Source organism: Mus pahari, chromosome 1 (genome assembly GCF_900095145.1).
Source record: "Mus pahari chromosome 1, PAHARI_EIJ_v1.1, whole genome shotgun sequence".
NCBI lineage: Eukaryota > Metazoa > Chordata > Mammalia > Rodentia > Muridae > Mus > Mus pahari.
Genome location: NC_034590.1, coordinates 98,712,857 through 98,728,257, shown reverse-complemented (window position 1 = coordinate 98,728,257; position 15,401 = coordinate 98,712,857). Strand labels below are relative to the sequence as shown.

The 15,401-nt window shown below is 46.3% G+C and overlaps 1 protein-coding gene across 1 annotated transcript in view; it reads right to left on the bottom strand.

Annotated features, from left to right (window-relative positions):
- The window catches only part of Plpp4 (phospholipid phosphatase 4), a 133,204-nt gene extending 127,388 nt beyond the window's left edge, over nt 1–5,816 (bottom strand). The window contains exon 1 of the mRNA XM_029543834.1: nt 5,719–5,816. Within this exon, the coding sequence (XP_029399694.1) occupies nt 5,719–5,774 (56 nt within the window). The 5' untranslated portion in view covers nt 5,775–5,816. The remainder of the gene's footprint in view (nt 1–5,718) is intronic.
- Nucleotides 5,817–15,401: the final 9,585 nt, after the last annotated feature.

The following is a 15,401-nucleotide window of genomic DNA, read 5'->3' as shown; positions in this document are numbered from 1 at the left end:
AAAAAAAAAAAAAAAATACTATTAGCTATCTACGGCATCTCTCTTCACATTATGGATTCATTTTAATAAAAGACAACAACGGCATTAGCTCTTTTTGAACACCTGCCTTAAGCTAAGCACCATCTCACTAAATAAGCACAACCCTGATGTTCATGAAAGTGGCTATGTATTTCTATTAAATGGATGGGGATTAGAACTTTAAGCTAGATAGTTTGCTCAAAGACTCACTCAGCTTATAAGGGGCAAATTCAGGCTAGAAAGTCAGTCAGCCTAAGGCTAAAGACCAAAGTCATGACAACTCGACTACGGAGCCATTCACAGACTCTACATATATGTAATAAGGATTAATGAAAACGAGGAGAGAAGGCAGTTGCACCTACTGCAGGTGCTAAAAGCAGCGACTCCAATCAAATCCAGTGAACTATTGTGTCCTCTTTCCCTATAAAGTAACCGAGGTTCAGAGATTCAAAGCAGTTTGCTAATTAGTGACAGAGCAGCATTTCAAACTTGAACCCACATAGCTCTGAAATCCATGGTCTTCTGTTATACCACTTTGACACTCGTATATTGTTTGAAACTGTTATGAATGCCAGCACAACTACAACAGGCAAGCTATCACAGAACAGACTAACACTGCAGTGGCTAGCCAATCCCAGCATCTCAGTTTGCAGAGAACTACCTTCTGTCCTAGAGTCCACTTGCAATATCTTGAGCCTCCATGCCAGCTGTCCCTACCTCAAAGCAACATATGTTGGCATACAGCTTCATGCTCTCTCATAAGGAAATTCTTTCTGCCTCTCCCAAGTACTCCATGGTAGGGCTCCTTATCTGGTCTCATTTAATCTCTTAGCAGGGCCAAGGAGGGCTTTTTTTTTTTTTCAAATGGCCCAGAAGGAGAAAAGCAGAGCAGACCATATTCACTTGTTAGATGTTCCTAAAGCCTAGTGGATGGAAAGAATGCCTGCCCAAAATGCAGACACCAGCACTTCTTTTATATTAGTCTGTAGGTTATGAAGAGCTAACCTGGACTGTGGGTAACTCTGACACAGGTGGTCAACAGATACCCTTGAAAGGAGCTTTGTTCTGCACCGATGCAGCACACTCAGATATCTAGGGAAATCTTCATTGGAAGTCAGGTCACGCTCATGGCAAGGTCATATGGGGAGCAAAGGGGAAAGGAAAGAAGATGGAGATGTGTCCTAAACCCTAGAGTCCCGCGATTGGCAATCCAACAGCAGGCAAGTGCAGAGATGACTAACCCCAGCACAAGAGCAAGTAAGAAAGGTACTCACACACCCCGCTGTTCTGCAGTGAAGCAGAGTTACACACTACTGCCCTTGGAAGTGAACAAAACCTGCGTGACCAATGGAATAGTTCTTCAACACCACTGAGCAAATATCTGAGCAGATGGCTCTGTTTCAAGCCTTTGGAGCCAAGCTGCCGAGATGACACTCTCTGAAAGGTGTTTGCCTTGCAAGGGTGAGGTCCTGAGATTGATCCCAGAATCTATGTTAAACAAACAAACAAAAATCTGGACATAGTGGCACATGAATAAACCTAGCAGTGGAAAAGTAGAGACAGATCTATCCCTGGAACTCACTGTTATCTAGCCTAGCCTTCTTGGAAAGTTCTGGGCCAGTAAGAGATGAAGTTAAAAGAAAGAAAGAAAGAAAGAAAGAAAGAAAGAAAGAAAGAAAGAAAGAAAGAAAGAAAGAAAGAAAGAAAGAAAGAAAGAAAGGGAAACACACACACACACACACACACACACACACACACACATCCCTACACATCCCTAAAGGGCCTCCTTACGTTCTTATCCTAAACTCATTTCCTATTAGAAAACTCCCCACCTTGTCCATGAAATCCACAGTCTACAGCCACACCTGGTGAGCTGTTCTCCATCCAAATTGGGCCTCCATGCTGCCAGGCCATTACTCTGCAGGAATGTCCTTGAGTCCAGGACGGCTTCATATACCTGGCATCGGATGCATAGGTGAGCAGTCATCCCTGGGCATCATTCTCTGGCATCTATTCCACCTTCTCATCACTCCCTGGGTTAATTATACCTCCTTTGCAGTAAACTGAGCTACCACAACCAGGCCAGGCTGGAGTCCTACAAATATCATGTGTGATGTGGATGCCTGTGTATGGTTTGTACTTCTGAGAGTGTAGGTGCCATTAGGGGCATTAAGATGGTATTATATGCCCTGGATTTAGACCTAAAGGTGTTTGTGAGATGCCCAATGTGGGTCTTGGGCAGTGAATTTGGGTCCTCTGTAAAAGCGGTAAGTACTTGTAACCCCTGAGCCATCTCTCAGTTCCCAAGATGTGACAGCCTTCATCACTACCTCTCATGTAGTATTCCCTCAACAAATGAAAGTTCCCATCTTGGCAATTATAGTAGAAGTTACTGAAATACCAGTACTAGTAAACCTGACACCTAGGGCTGGTGACCAGGAGCTCAGAGCTGCTGAGTAGGGTCCAGATCTCACTGGCATTTGTGAAAAGCACTTGCTGATTCTCTCAAGTCTTTGGTGACCACTTGCCCCAATCCCCGGATAAAACCAGTAGGGCCCTTGAGGCTCACAAGCATCAGGGCACACTAACTGTAGCCTCAAAGCTGCATGTGGCCCTCTTAAGTTCCCTCCACACAGGGTTCCCCTAAGCATCTTCCCCTCTGTGAAGCTAAAGTTGCTACGCAGCCACAGCAGTTACCATTCACTGTCCTTCTTTTGTCTTTGTCTTTTGCTTAAGTTTTGAAGCAGGGCTGCTCCAGAGGCACTGAGGATGAGATTGCCTGCAGACTGTTCCCTGAGTCTAAATGCATAAATCCTGGGCATCAAACTGGACTAAACCCTCAAGTGTTGGCAAGAGAGCTGACATGCCCATGAGTCCAAGGCCCGTCTCATTAGGTCTCACTTAAAGTGTACAGGGAGTAGTCTGTGGGTCAGCTGAGAGGACATGCCTGCTGCCAGGCATGAAAGGTGACCAGGATGCAAGCACATCTCCAGGAGAGGATTCTCTGGAACAGCAGCTCTCAACCTGTGGGTTGTGACCCCTTTGGGGGTCAAATGACCTTTTCACGAGGGTTACATATCATATCACATATCATACATATTAGATATTTGCATTACAATCCATAGCAGTAGCAAAATCACAGTCACGAAGTAGCAAAGAAACATTTTATGGTTGGGGATCACAACATAAGGAACTATATTAAGGGGCTGCAGCATGAGGAAGATTGAGAGCCACTGCTCTAAAGCATAAGCTAGGAAGAGTGGGGGAGGCTCTCTCTGGTCTAAAACTGGCTTCTGGTTCTGGGAGATAGGGCAGACGTGTGAAGTTCAAATGAGTGATGGCTGCATAGTCTGCACTGGTCAGTGTGGCAGGCGGGCCAGATTCTACTTGCCTGGACGGACCTCCCCAGTGTCCCAGGGCTGCGGAGACCACAGTCGTGATGGCAGTGAGCCTTCACTCAGTCCCCTCCTCACCACAGTGCTGCCAAAGGAAAGAAGAGAACTTCCTCGCCAAAGCTAGCCTCTGCCAAGACACCAGAAGCTTATCCGAGGAAACAAGAGGTCATCTGTGCCCCCTCTCCTCCTATGTTCCCCCAGAAGCCATTATCTGCACAAACTGCCACCCCCCAGCTTGTCTTCAGTGCCAATCTGGTCTTTATAGATAATATTGGCAATTTCATATGAAACTCAAGAATCATGCCAAAATGCAATCAATGTCCATATGTATCCTGTGGTGGCAGGTGATTGCAGATCCTGCACTGAATAACACAGGAGGGACCTTCGGGGAAGACTGAAAAGTGATGGGTGATTTCATTGGCTGGTTGGTTGGTTACTTGGTTGCTTGTTTTGTTTTTTACATAACATTCTTTGAAAAATCCAGACACACAAACAAAATTTACCAAGTTTTCTAATTCACTACACGAGCCATTGTAGATTTGTAAACATCTCATAAGTGTTTGGAAGACTGTTTGAAAGGAAATATGAAAACATATAAATATTTTGCATGTGATTAGACCCTTTTAAAATAAATACTCCTGGAAGCAATTAAAGCAGAGAGTCTTCGAGCCTATTTCATGTTATTCCTGCATTACTTTTGTATAGACATTCCCCCAACAAATGTTAGATTCTACCATGCACTAACCATCAGTCTATCATTTTTAACACCTAATCATTGAATGGGGTTTTAGCCTATCTGCCAACCCAAACCTGCCCCCATGCAATCACCTGGCAGCCAGTCCTTTGAATGTTTACTCCAAAGGTAGAAAGAGAGAGAGAGAGAAGGGGAAAGGGCTTGATTCTTTTCATATGCATCAAGATCCAACTGAAGTTCCTTCTCCCTGTTCCCAGTGAATAACACTAGTGTTCAGTCAGAAAGGGGAGGGGGTGGCCCACATCTGGGGAGCTCCTAGTCTTTTCTGATGGTATGAATGAATCCCCGGGATGAATTTAATCCCTAATTTAAACGCATGTGCACACACACACACACACACACACACACACACACAATAAATAAATAAATAAATAAATAAATAAACAAACAAATAAATAAAATTTAAAAAGCATTACTTTCTATGCATATACCCCAAGGTGCAGAAGTAGCCTTTTATACTGCACACCTGCGTACTTGCCATGGTTGGGGCAGAAATTTATTGGGAGGGATGCTTCCTGGTGGCCTTGATGGGACACACACACACACACACACACACACACACACCAAGACTCCAGTAAATCGAAAGTCCATGCAACTTTAATATTTAAAATGTATCAGCCAGCCATGGGTAGGAAAGAGAAAACCTGACCTAGCACTGGGGGGTAAAAGTGCAGATGTGTCAGCCTTGGTAACAGGCACTTAAGGCTACCTGTTAGGTGAGTTTGAACCCCAGAGACTAGAAAGCTGAGAAAGCTCCTTGTGGCGGGCCTTAGAGTCAGTGAGAGGAAGTTCGGGTGCCTGAGCACAGACATTTCTGAAGGAATGGCACCAGGCTCCCTCCTCTTTTTCGGAAATGACTATTTCTAGGTGCCACCTGAACATTTCAATGCTGTCCCCAAAGGGCTTCTGCCTGTCACATGTAAAAGGAGCTCCTGGTGTTCCGAGCCCAGCAGCCTGCTGCAGATCCTGACCTGCTCAACCCTCCATGGCAACAGTTTTCCAGCCAGAGAAGTAACGCAGACACCTATTTGAGGCTCTGTAGGGCTGTCAGTTCTGGAGCCAGGGACATGCAAGGAGACCTAGGCTGACCCTGGCTGCCTGGGTACAGCATGGGGTGGCGGGAGAAGGAGCCAAGAGTAAAAACTGCCATCATCAGCTTCAAAGATCACAGGAGAGAGAAACTTCCCTAGGGCACGAGCCAGGCTTCCTGTCCTGGTCTTAAGGAGCAGCCTAAATTCCAGGGACAGGTGTGTGAGGGACTGGTGAAAGGTTCAGACTTGGGGCACCTGAGCTAGGGCCACCGGACTTGCTTCCAGACTAGGAGCGACTATGGAAGCAGGTCCCAGTCCCGGGCATGCTAGGATTACTGTGCGCTGAGGGTCCCAAGAAAAGGAGGAGAGGATTTCTTTTGATCCCATAGGGAACATCTCTGGCACCAACCAAGGAGGGAATCTCGAACCCAGGCCCCAGAGAGACACAGCAGCGCAAACAAAGTTGGGGCTTCCAGAGGCTGAGTCTTTAGGTCCCCTCCCGCGGTGCACCACTACTTACACGAAGACCCCGAAGAGAAGGGCTCGCACCCCGATCTCAATGGCCAACTCCCGCATGGTGCAGCCGGAGTAGCTCCCGCAGCGGCAGCTGGCGCTGTCCGTGGCTCCCACGGCTCGGCCGGAGCGGCTCTCCGGAGCCTGGTCGGTGAGGGAGGCGCGCTGCAGGCCGCGGGCGGGGGCGGGAGGCGGGCGCGGGGTGGGGGCGGCGGGAAGGGCTCAGTCCCAGCCTCTCGCTCTGGGCTCCCGGACACCCAGACACCAGCCTCTTCAGGTCCCACTCCTGAAAACGCAGATCCGGGGCGCGTCAGGGACTCACTGCTCACTTGCGATCCGTGCTGTTTCTGTGTCCTCGGCTTGCGCCTGGCGCCCAGGACCCAGGAGGGGAAGCCTGGGGGATGCCCCGCTGTTGTCGCCGCCGCCTCCCTCCCGGCGCGCTGCGCGCGGCTTCCAGGCTACTGGGCGGCCCCTGGGCTCCGCGCCCGGCAGCACGCTCCGCCAGCGGCCGCTGCGCGCCTCCTCTCCTGCCGGCGACTCCTGCTCTGGCTCTCTGCTCTTTCTTCGCACACCCGCAGGCGGGCATGGAGATGGGCGCTTTGAGGATTCTCTCACACTCAGGACAGCCCTGGCATTCTCTGGTTCTACCTGGGAGCGCTTCTTTCTTTCTGCTTTCTGCCCCTCTTATGCTTTACCAACCTCAGATTTTCTTTTCCCCACCCCTGATTCTAGAAAGTTCCCAGGAGATTGCTCCCAATCTTTGCTTTCTCTTAGAAGGTGCCAGACTGGCATACAAAAAACCCTGACACAGACTGAGGACCAATGTGAACTTGGTCCCTGCCCTCTTATGCCACCATTGTTATGTAGTATGTGGAGACCCCGTGTCTCCTCTCCTCCAACATCCTCCCAACACCATCAGTGGCTTGGGGCTGCTGTGCTGTGGATATGAACAGCAGCTCTCTTAGCACCCCTCCCTGCACATAGCAGGCTATCATCAGGCAACAAGTAGAAGCCGGAGCGTTGGCCTCAGTACTCAGTCAGAAATTCAAATATAAATAAATGGTGGCCTGGGGGTGACAACCACAAGCCTGGGACCGGCTTGGTCATGGCTTTGCATTTCCATCACCTGTAGAAGTCATTAATCACACTTGTAGGGTTGTCTCTGGGGACCTTGGATCTTTCTTGGATTCTAGGAAAGACCTCACAAGATTTTGTGAGCAGGGATGAATTAGAAGTTGGCTCCCGGTCCTGGGGAATCTAGATTTCCCACTTGGACCCAAGTAGGAGTAGGTAGAAAGCAGGTCCTGTTGCCAATGGCACATGCCAGCCCTTAGACAGCTGAGCCCAGGCGCCTCAGTGGGGAGGGATCCAGGCCGTGTGGAAGGAACACCATCCCAGCAACTGAAGATACAGGAACAGTGTCGTCTGCTCTGTCTGTGGCATGCTTTGGCTTGAGAACAGTGCACAAGGGATCGTATAGATCATCAGGCACATGGGCTATCATGTTCAGAGAGATCAGGAAAGATGTGGAAGGAGGAGTAAGTGGCTCTGTTCTCAAATAACAATAAAATGATTCCTGATGATATTCTGCTGTACTGATACCAGTGCCTTGCTCAGCCATCATCAGAGAAACATCCTCCTTCACAGAACAAGAGTAAAGACCCACAGCCAGACATAATGCTGAGAGTGAGAGACCTTGAACACTCAGCCCTAAGCAGGATGTCTCCAACAAATCCTTCCCCTCAGGGTTCAGAGAACCCCAGGGAAGAAGAAACAAAAAGAGAGTAAGAGCCAGAGGGGATGGAGGCCAGCAAGAAAACCAGGCCTCTAATCAACCTGATCAAAGCTTGTCTGAACTCACAGAGACTCGGGCAGCACGCACAGGACCCGCGCTGGTCTGCATCAGGTCCTCCGCATATACATTATGGCTTCCAGTTTAGTGTGTTGATGGGATTCCTGAGTGTGTGTAGCTGCTTCTTGTGCCTTCTCTTGGGCTATTTTCCTGTTCTTTGTTTTGTACAACTCTGATGAGTTAGTTTTCGTTTTATCACATTATATTTCTTTTTATCGCTATCTCTTAGTAGCTTCTTTGTTTGCTAATCCAGAGTGGATCCAAATGGGAGGGAAGGAGGGAAGAGAGTGAGAGGAGTAGAGGAAGGCAAACCTATAATCAAAATATATTGTGAGAAAAACCGAATCTATTTTAAATAAAGGGGGAGTGACTTTGAGGGGTAGAGCTTTAAAGAACCTCCTGATCCAAGCCCCACTCCTCGTTTGATGCTTGAATGAACACTATGTCTTGTCATCTGAGACAATCTGTGCAGACTGCGCGTCCCTTTTGAGAGAGCTTGTCTGCCTTTCAGACAGCTCCACTGAAAGCCCTGCCTTGAGGGAACTCGCTATCCTACAGCTTCTGTTGGTGCAGTCATTCTGCTGGCCCCATTCCTGCACCTGGCCACTGTGGTCAGAGCAGCCTTATAGCAAGCAACAGGTGTTGCAAGCTGAATTTATTTAAGAAAAAAAAATTACTGAAAGGCCCACGGTCCTATGGGCTTCAGGTTCCACTTCATTCAGGGCGCAGATAACATCATCAGGACTTGATGTTTTTATCCAGCTTTCCACTGGGTCTGTCCTGTAGGGACTTACTTGGAGTCCTGATAGTCAAAGAATTCTATTAGTCAGGATTACATTGCCTTGATCTCATGACTCCCAATAAAAGTGTCATTGCTGAATGTCATTCTTGCTTCAAACCCTGAGTCAATCACCATGTCCAGAAAGTCATAATGGACTGCTTGTCCCAGGCCTGGGCTCCTGCTTCATCCCAAAGCCCCTGACTGTGAATGGGGGCAAGGTGAGCCCACAGACAGGGCAGACACCTTGGAGTACACTGCATGCTTGATGAGGTGAGGGATGAACAGCCTTCTGTGCCATGACCATGCAGACTGGAGACAACTAGGTGTCTCCTTGTGTTCTAGCCAACCAGTGATAGGTTGCCTGTCTGCTTTTGTCAGTACTGACTATAGAGCAGACCGGAGCAAAGCTGGGATGGCTTTCCCAATACTTGTCTTCAGCTGTCCAGTCCCTGTCACTTTGGCCCTCAGCACCCTGTCATCTGCCCTAATGATTTCTTCTGTCACATTCCAAGTCTGTTGAAAGAAAGGACTAGTCATACTCATTATATAAACCTGTAACATGGCTTTTTGGTGTTCTTCTCTCTCTTTCTCACATATACAAACACACACACACACACACACACACACACACACACACACACACACACTNACACACACACACACACACACACACACACACACACACACACACACTGTTTGAGTCAGGGCCCTCTTGAAGGGCAGACCTGCTGTATCTCTTCCAAAGAGGGCTACAGAGGATACCTTCATACCCTCAGTGCTTTGGATCCCACAAAGCAGACAGCCACCTCCATTGTTTGTATACAGCTGGCCCTAGCGACTATCCAGCTATGAACACTGCCAAGCAGGTAGAGAACTCCAGAAGAACCATGCCACTGCACAATCAGGTAAATGAACCCACAGAAACCTGGAGCAAAGGCAGAGTAGAGGAAAGCCACTGGTGTAAGCAAGGCCGGTCCTGACAGCCCAGCTGGGCCTTCAGAAGCCTACTGTGGAAGGTGGAGCACTCTAAAGAAGACAGAAGCTAGGGTCTGGGCTGCTAACAGGCCCACACGTTCTTTGCTGTGAGAAATGAAATGACGAATCACTGAAGTATTCCTGGCTACTGGAGCTATAAAGTATGAGGCTGAGCTTAAAAACAAACAAACAAACCCAATAAACCAAACCAAACAAAACAAAAAAACAGAACTACAGAACTGGACACGTGGGAAACACGGCTTCCCTGACTCCATGCACTTCATGATGCTGAGTGAGTCTTTCCTACTGAGCTTACAGGCACACAGAGAAAATTGGCCAGCCCACTCTACGGTCAAGCTTCTGCTGTGTTAGTTTTCTTACAGCATTCAACAGAATTGTTGAACATGATGATCCCAATAAAGCTCTCAGAGCTAGTTGCCAAGCCCAAATCTACCTCCCAAGACTGAAAGCTGCAACTTCTTATAATCTCACTCCCCAAAGTTCCCCTCTATAAAGGAGAGGCACTCGGCTCACTGTTCTCAGAGTGGATCCAGCAACAGGCAGCTAGTACAACCAGCCTTACCTACAAGCTCCTACAAACCCCGTCTTTCTATCGGGGTTGCTTGGTGTGCCTAAAACAGCAAGGATCCAAGAGGAATTTCAAGAGGTTTATCAAGTTTAAGCTGGTCCGTGAATTATCTCCCAGCACGTGCCTGTCCACTTGACACCTCTAGGGATGTAGAATTCATCTGAGGCTTGTGCTGTTTCAGGAGAGATCTATGTTTGAGTAGAAACAGATTTGCCAGAAGCCGAACTCCATGGGTCTGCATTACACTTTGGGGGTGGCACAGAATAAATGCAATGTATATTCTACACAGTAGGCCTTTCATTACAGCTAAGGTGGTAAGGGGAAGAGAAGGGGAGAGGACCCTCTCTCCTCCAAGCTAAGTGCTCTCTATCCTTCACTCTGCCTGCTTCCCAGCAGTAGTAACAGAAGTCCACTGAGAACCTAGCACCAGACTTGTCACAACTGTGCTTAAAGCAGAATTCCATGTGATAAAAAGCAATTATCCCACAGGAACAGAGTTGAGACACATTGAAAGTGAATTAACTCCTTCATAGCTCCGGAGGGGACATTAAGCCACCAAAGGAGAAAAATGCATGAACAGGTGAGTCAATAAATGTCATTTCTTACAAATGCTGACCATCCTTCTTTTCCAGTAGGATTTTGTCCAGTACCATCAAATCAGCCATGTGGATTGTCAGGGTATCACTTCAAGTTCATCCACGGAAAACCCTCTGTGGGGGAGCTGCCAACAGGCTCCTCTTTCCCATGCTGTGGCACACAACAGCATTCTGCAACATCCATGCAAAAATGGACCACCAAGAAGAATGGGGAGCAGCCTTGTGCTTAGCACACAGCTAATTCTGCTCCCAGGGAGTCTGCACAGGGTCAGAAGCCAGGCTCTGTCACTCAGGCCTGTCAGCAGCTACCTCCTGAGGGACATTCCAGTGCAGTTTGGGTTTGCATCTCTCTGCTGGCTGAGGGTGTGAAGCCTCTTCATGTGGCTTTTCACTTTTCTCCCTTTTCTAAATGGGTATGAGGTGTCTATTCATATCTTTCAGCCATTTTTAATTGAGTTTGTGCTTTTTATTATTGGTTTGAAGGAATTTATAATATAATATGACCATGTACTTTGCTAGTTTTGTAAATTGCATACGTCTTCTTCAGCTCAACTTTTCATTTTCTAAACAAAACCTTTGGAGGGCACATTTTTAATTATGATGAAGCCTAATTCTTCAATTTTCACTCTCAAGATTGTCACTGGGTGTCCAGGGATACCTTTTCCTGTTCCACATTCCTCACCACTTTCTTTTACATTTTCTTCTGGAAATGTTATTATGCTGGTTCTTCTATTTGGATCTATGTGGTACCTAAATTGAATTTTACATAGTGATTCAGGTTCTATTTTTCATAAGGATATTAAATTATTCTAGTATTGTTGGTTGAAAAGACTGCATTTTTACATTAGGAGTGTCTTGACACCATGATAAAGACTAACAATTTGTCTTTGAGTAACAACTGGTTTTTTTTTAAAGTGTTTTACATCCATCTATTTTAGGTTCTTCTTTGTGATTGCCAACACCAATGGACTTTTACAAATATTAACAATGTCTTTTCTAGTTGTTACATTTATTTTAGAGCAGTGATGGATGTACATACATCCTAGACTTCTAAGCTACTGCTCTGTAGACACAGTCTGCAGACAGGACATCTAGTACTGCCCCCCTCTGGTGAATAAATATTGCTTTATATGACCTATTCCTCAACCAACTACCCAAGTAGACTCCCAATGCTATAGGATTCTGCAAACACTGTGTGTATTTAAGGCTGAGGTGTTGCTATAGTTTCATTTCTGTGCTATGACAAATGACTGACAAGAGGCATATAGGAGGAAATGGTTTATTGCTTATAATTCCAGGTCACTGGCTATCACAGAAGTCAAGGTAGCAACTCAAATAGCTAGTCTTATCCTACCAAGAGCAGAGAAAATAATTCTTGCTTCCTTTCTTGCTTGCTTGTTTGCTTGTTGCTAATGTTAAGTTAGCCTTTTCCTTTCTTATATAATCCAGTGCCCAGATATATTCAGGGTGGGTCTCCCTATCTCAATTAACAATCAAGACAAGCACACACAGACGTGCCCACAGGCCAATCTAGGTCATTACTCACCAAGACACTCTCCCCAAGTGATTTTAGGTTGTGTCAAGCCTATAGTTGAAAATAACCAGCACAGGGGGCCATAATGAAAACCCCAGAAATTGAAAAATATCTGAGATACATGTTTATTTTGTTGCTATGTTTTTAATCTGATTCCTCCCCCCCCCAAAAAAAAATGTCAAGACTCTGCTTAGTTATCAAATCAAATTACCTCTGATGCCATTACATTTTGAATAGTGGCAGTTCCAGCACTGAACCACACATGCATGAACTGGTACTTTTCTAATGGCTGTAACTGGTATGTGCAACTCTACCTTATTGGAAATGGCAGAAGGGGACACATTTAATGCAGACTCCCATTATTAGACCTGGCATTGGGCCAAGCTAGGGTCTGACCCACTCCCCCAAAAGACTCTACTGAATGAGACACCTATACACAGTGACAAAGGAGCAAGTGGCCTAGGAACAGGGTCCCTCTTCCAGCCAGGATATCTCTGAAGTGTCTGGAATTGAAGCTTTCTTATCATAAGAAAAGTCCCTCCTTCCAGGACAAGCATCCACAGGGCTTCATCCTGTACCGTTCGCATTTCCTTAGTGATATCTATATGAGAGCACAAGACTATGTCAGCACAGAGATGGGCACTCCAGACAAACAGAAGAGTTAGGCTTTCATGGCCAGCCATTAGTGGCAACATTCTTGAAGCCACGTGACTGAAGGAGAGTGGACATCTATTGCTTTTCAATCTAGCATCAATTCACCTTTCCTGTTTCCTTCTGGAAACCACTCTGAAGTATAGAAGCAAACTAACACCCAAGATCACGTGCCTAAATCACGTGCCTAAGATCAAGCGCTGCCCCAACATCAGGGAAGCCAGGAGGACCTAGAACGACCTCAATATAAGGTTTCTTTACATGGCTGGTGAACAGTATAGGCACCATATCTTAGCAGCAAAACAAAAACACATATCTCAGATATTTTCCAGTGTCTGGGGGTTTCATGTGTCCCCCTCTCCACCTGTGGCTGGTTAGTTTTAACTGTCAACTTGACACAACCTAGAATCACTTTAGGAAGAGTCATAATGAATATCTAGATTGGCCTGTGGACATGTATGTGGGTTATTTGTGCTGACTATCATTTGTGATTGGGAGACCTACCCTGAATATTCACAGCAGAGGCACCAGGCACAGGATATGCACATCAGAGTGTGGGGTTTCAAAACTCTGACTGCTGGAGTAATTATTCAAACACATTTTTCTACTCTCTTGATGCTATGGAGTCTGCATATCCCCCCTTGTCTGCACTACCATCTTCCCCAGGCTGTGAGCAGATCGGATTAGTGAACCACAATAATCTTATCTGCAGTGTCAGGAGCCATGTATCAGCCATCCCTGAACCCTGGGCCAGGAATCCCTCCCTCATCAATAGTTAATCAAGATAAACACTCCAGCAAAGCTGGCCTCCTTATAGGCTCAGACAAATGTATTTAATTCAGACTTGAGCAATAAAGGCCAAGGTGACTGGTCCGGAGATAAATACATGACTCGGTGAGAGCCAGTGATAGACTATGTAACTTGCTGCTGAGAAAAGCTTTCTCCTTTTTATTTAGACTTAGACTCCAGATGATGGAGGACTAACACAGGCATCTTTTAACCTTTTAATTCTGAAGGTTAATATGGAGAACAGGGGTGATTTGGAAACACTGGGCCCTGTTGATGCCATATGAGGTCCAGAGCTCACCTGTGCCTAAAGTTGACAGCATCGTATTATATGAGAACCTCACTCCTGGTTTATATAAGAAACTATATGACCCCTTTCTGAGAAACTCCCTCCATCCTTGCCCTCTCATCTTCCATAACTGTGACCAGAATTTGTCCAAGGAGGATAATAGGAGATAGTGATGTCATTAGGACAGAATTGGTCCCTTCCCCATCTTCCATGAGACTTGTGTGCTTATCTAATTCACAGGTCTGTTTTGTAACATTCCAGGACGCACGATGTTCTGACACTTGAGTAATGAGTGATATTCACAAGATGCTTCCCCCTTCCCCACACAAAGGGTGCTAATGAGCACAGGTGCTGCACCTCCCCTCTTCCACCATTTGTCTAAGTAATAAGGAAACACCCCTCTCCTTTCATGTCATCATGGGATCCAAAATACCAATGGAATCTGCACTCTACGCAGGACTTGGTAAACTCAGTTCATGCCAACAACACCCAAGCCAGGTGTGTGTGTGTGTGGGGGGGAGAACAAATAGACAGAGTCACTAGAGAAAGCAGCCAATGAGCCCTTTAGTCACTAACAGCCAACTCTAAAGCAAGGGATTCTGGGACAAATAATTCCTGGCTGCATCAGCATCTGGCTTCTCACAGAAACAGATGAGAAGCACACCCTAACCAGGCCTTGGCTAACATATGTGTGGATCAAATCATCCAGGTCTTCCCCTCCCTCGAACTTTAATATTTAAATCATTCGGAACAGCACAAGGAGCATCCACACAGCCTCACCTGTGTTTCCTGAGTGTTAGCATCTGCCGCTTGTGTTTTATTCTCTTGCCTTTATAAAGATAGGTAGGTAAGGCGAGTGAGAGAAGAAGGAAGAGAGGGAGAGCAGTATGTATGCCTGCTTATGTCTATATGCAATTCTTTCCTGAATCATTTGAAAATATTTAAAAACTGTCGAACACTTCACCCTGACTGACACCTTCAGAATCGGTGGCCTAAAACATTTTCCTACATAATAACCACAATAGCATTATAAATTCTACAGAACTTTACAGTAACTCCAAAGCATTACCCAACATCCCACCAGTCATCAATCATCTCCAAACACATCATACAACGCACATAGAATAGGGTCAAGCTCGAGTCATCTAGCTGCCATGGCTCTTCAGCACTTTGTAATCCTCGCTCCCTCTTCATGACAACGAGCTTCTGAAGAACACAAACAACTTGGCCCCTGGCCAGTTCAACATACTTGTCTCCTGATCGTTTCCTCCTGGTGTCTTTGGACTTGTTTCTTTACCTCTAGCTCAAGTAATATCTATGTGTGTGATTCATTTGCCTCCTTAGTCTACTGCAGACTAAGTATGCTGGGCAACGCTATGTCACAGGGGAGTCTCCACTGCACAATGCCTCACACCAGGAGTCCAGGATTCCAGGGCTACCCTTTATTATTATTATTATTATTATTATTATTATTATTATTATTATTTTCTTTATTTACATTTCAAATGCTATCCCAAATGTCCCCTATACCCTCCCCCCACGCTGCTTCCCTACCCACCCACTCCCACTTCTTGACCCTGGTGTTCCCCTCTATGGGGCATATAAAGTTTGCAAGACCAAAGGGCCTCTCTTCCCAA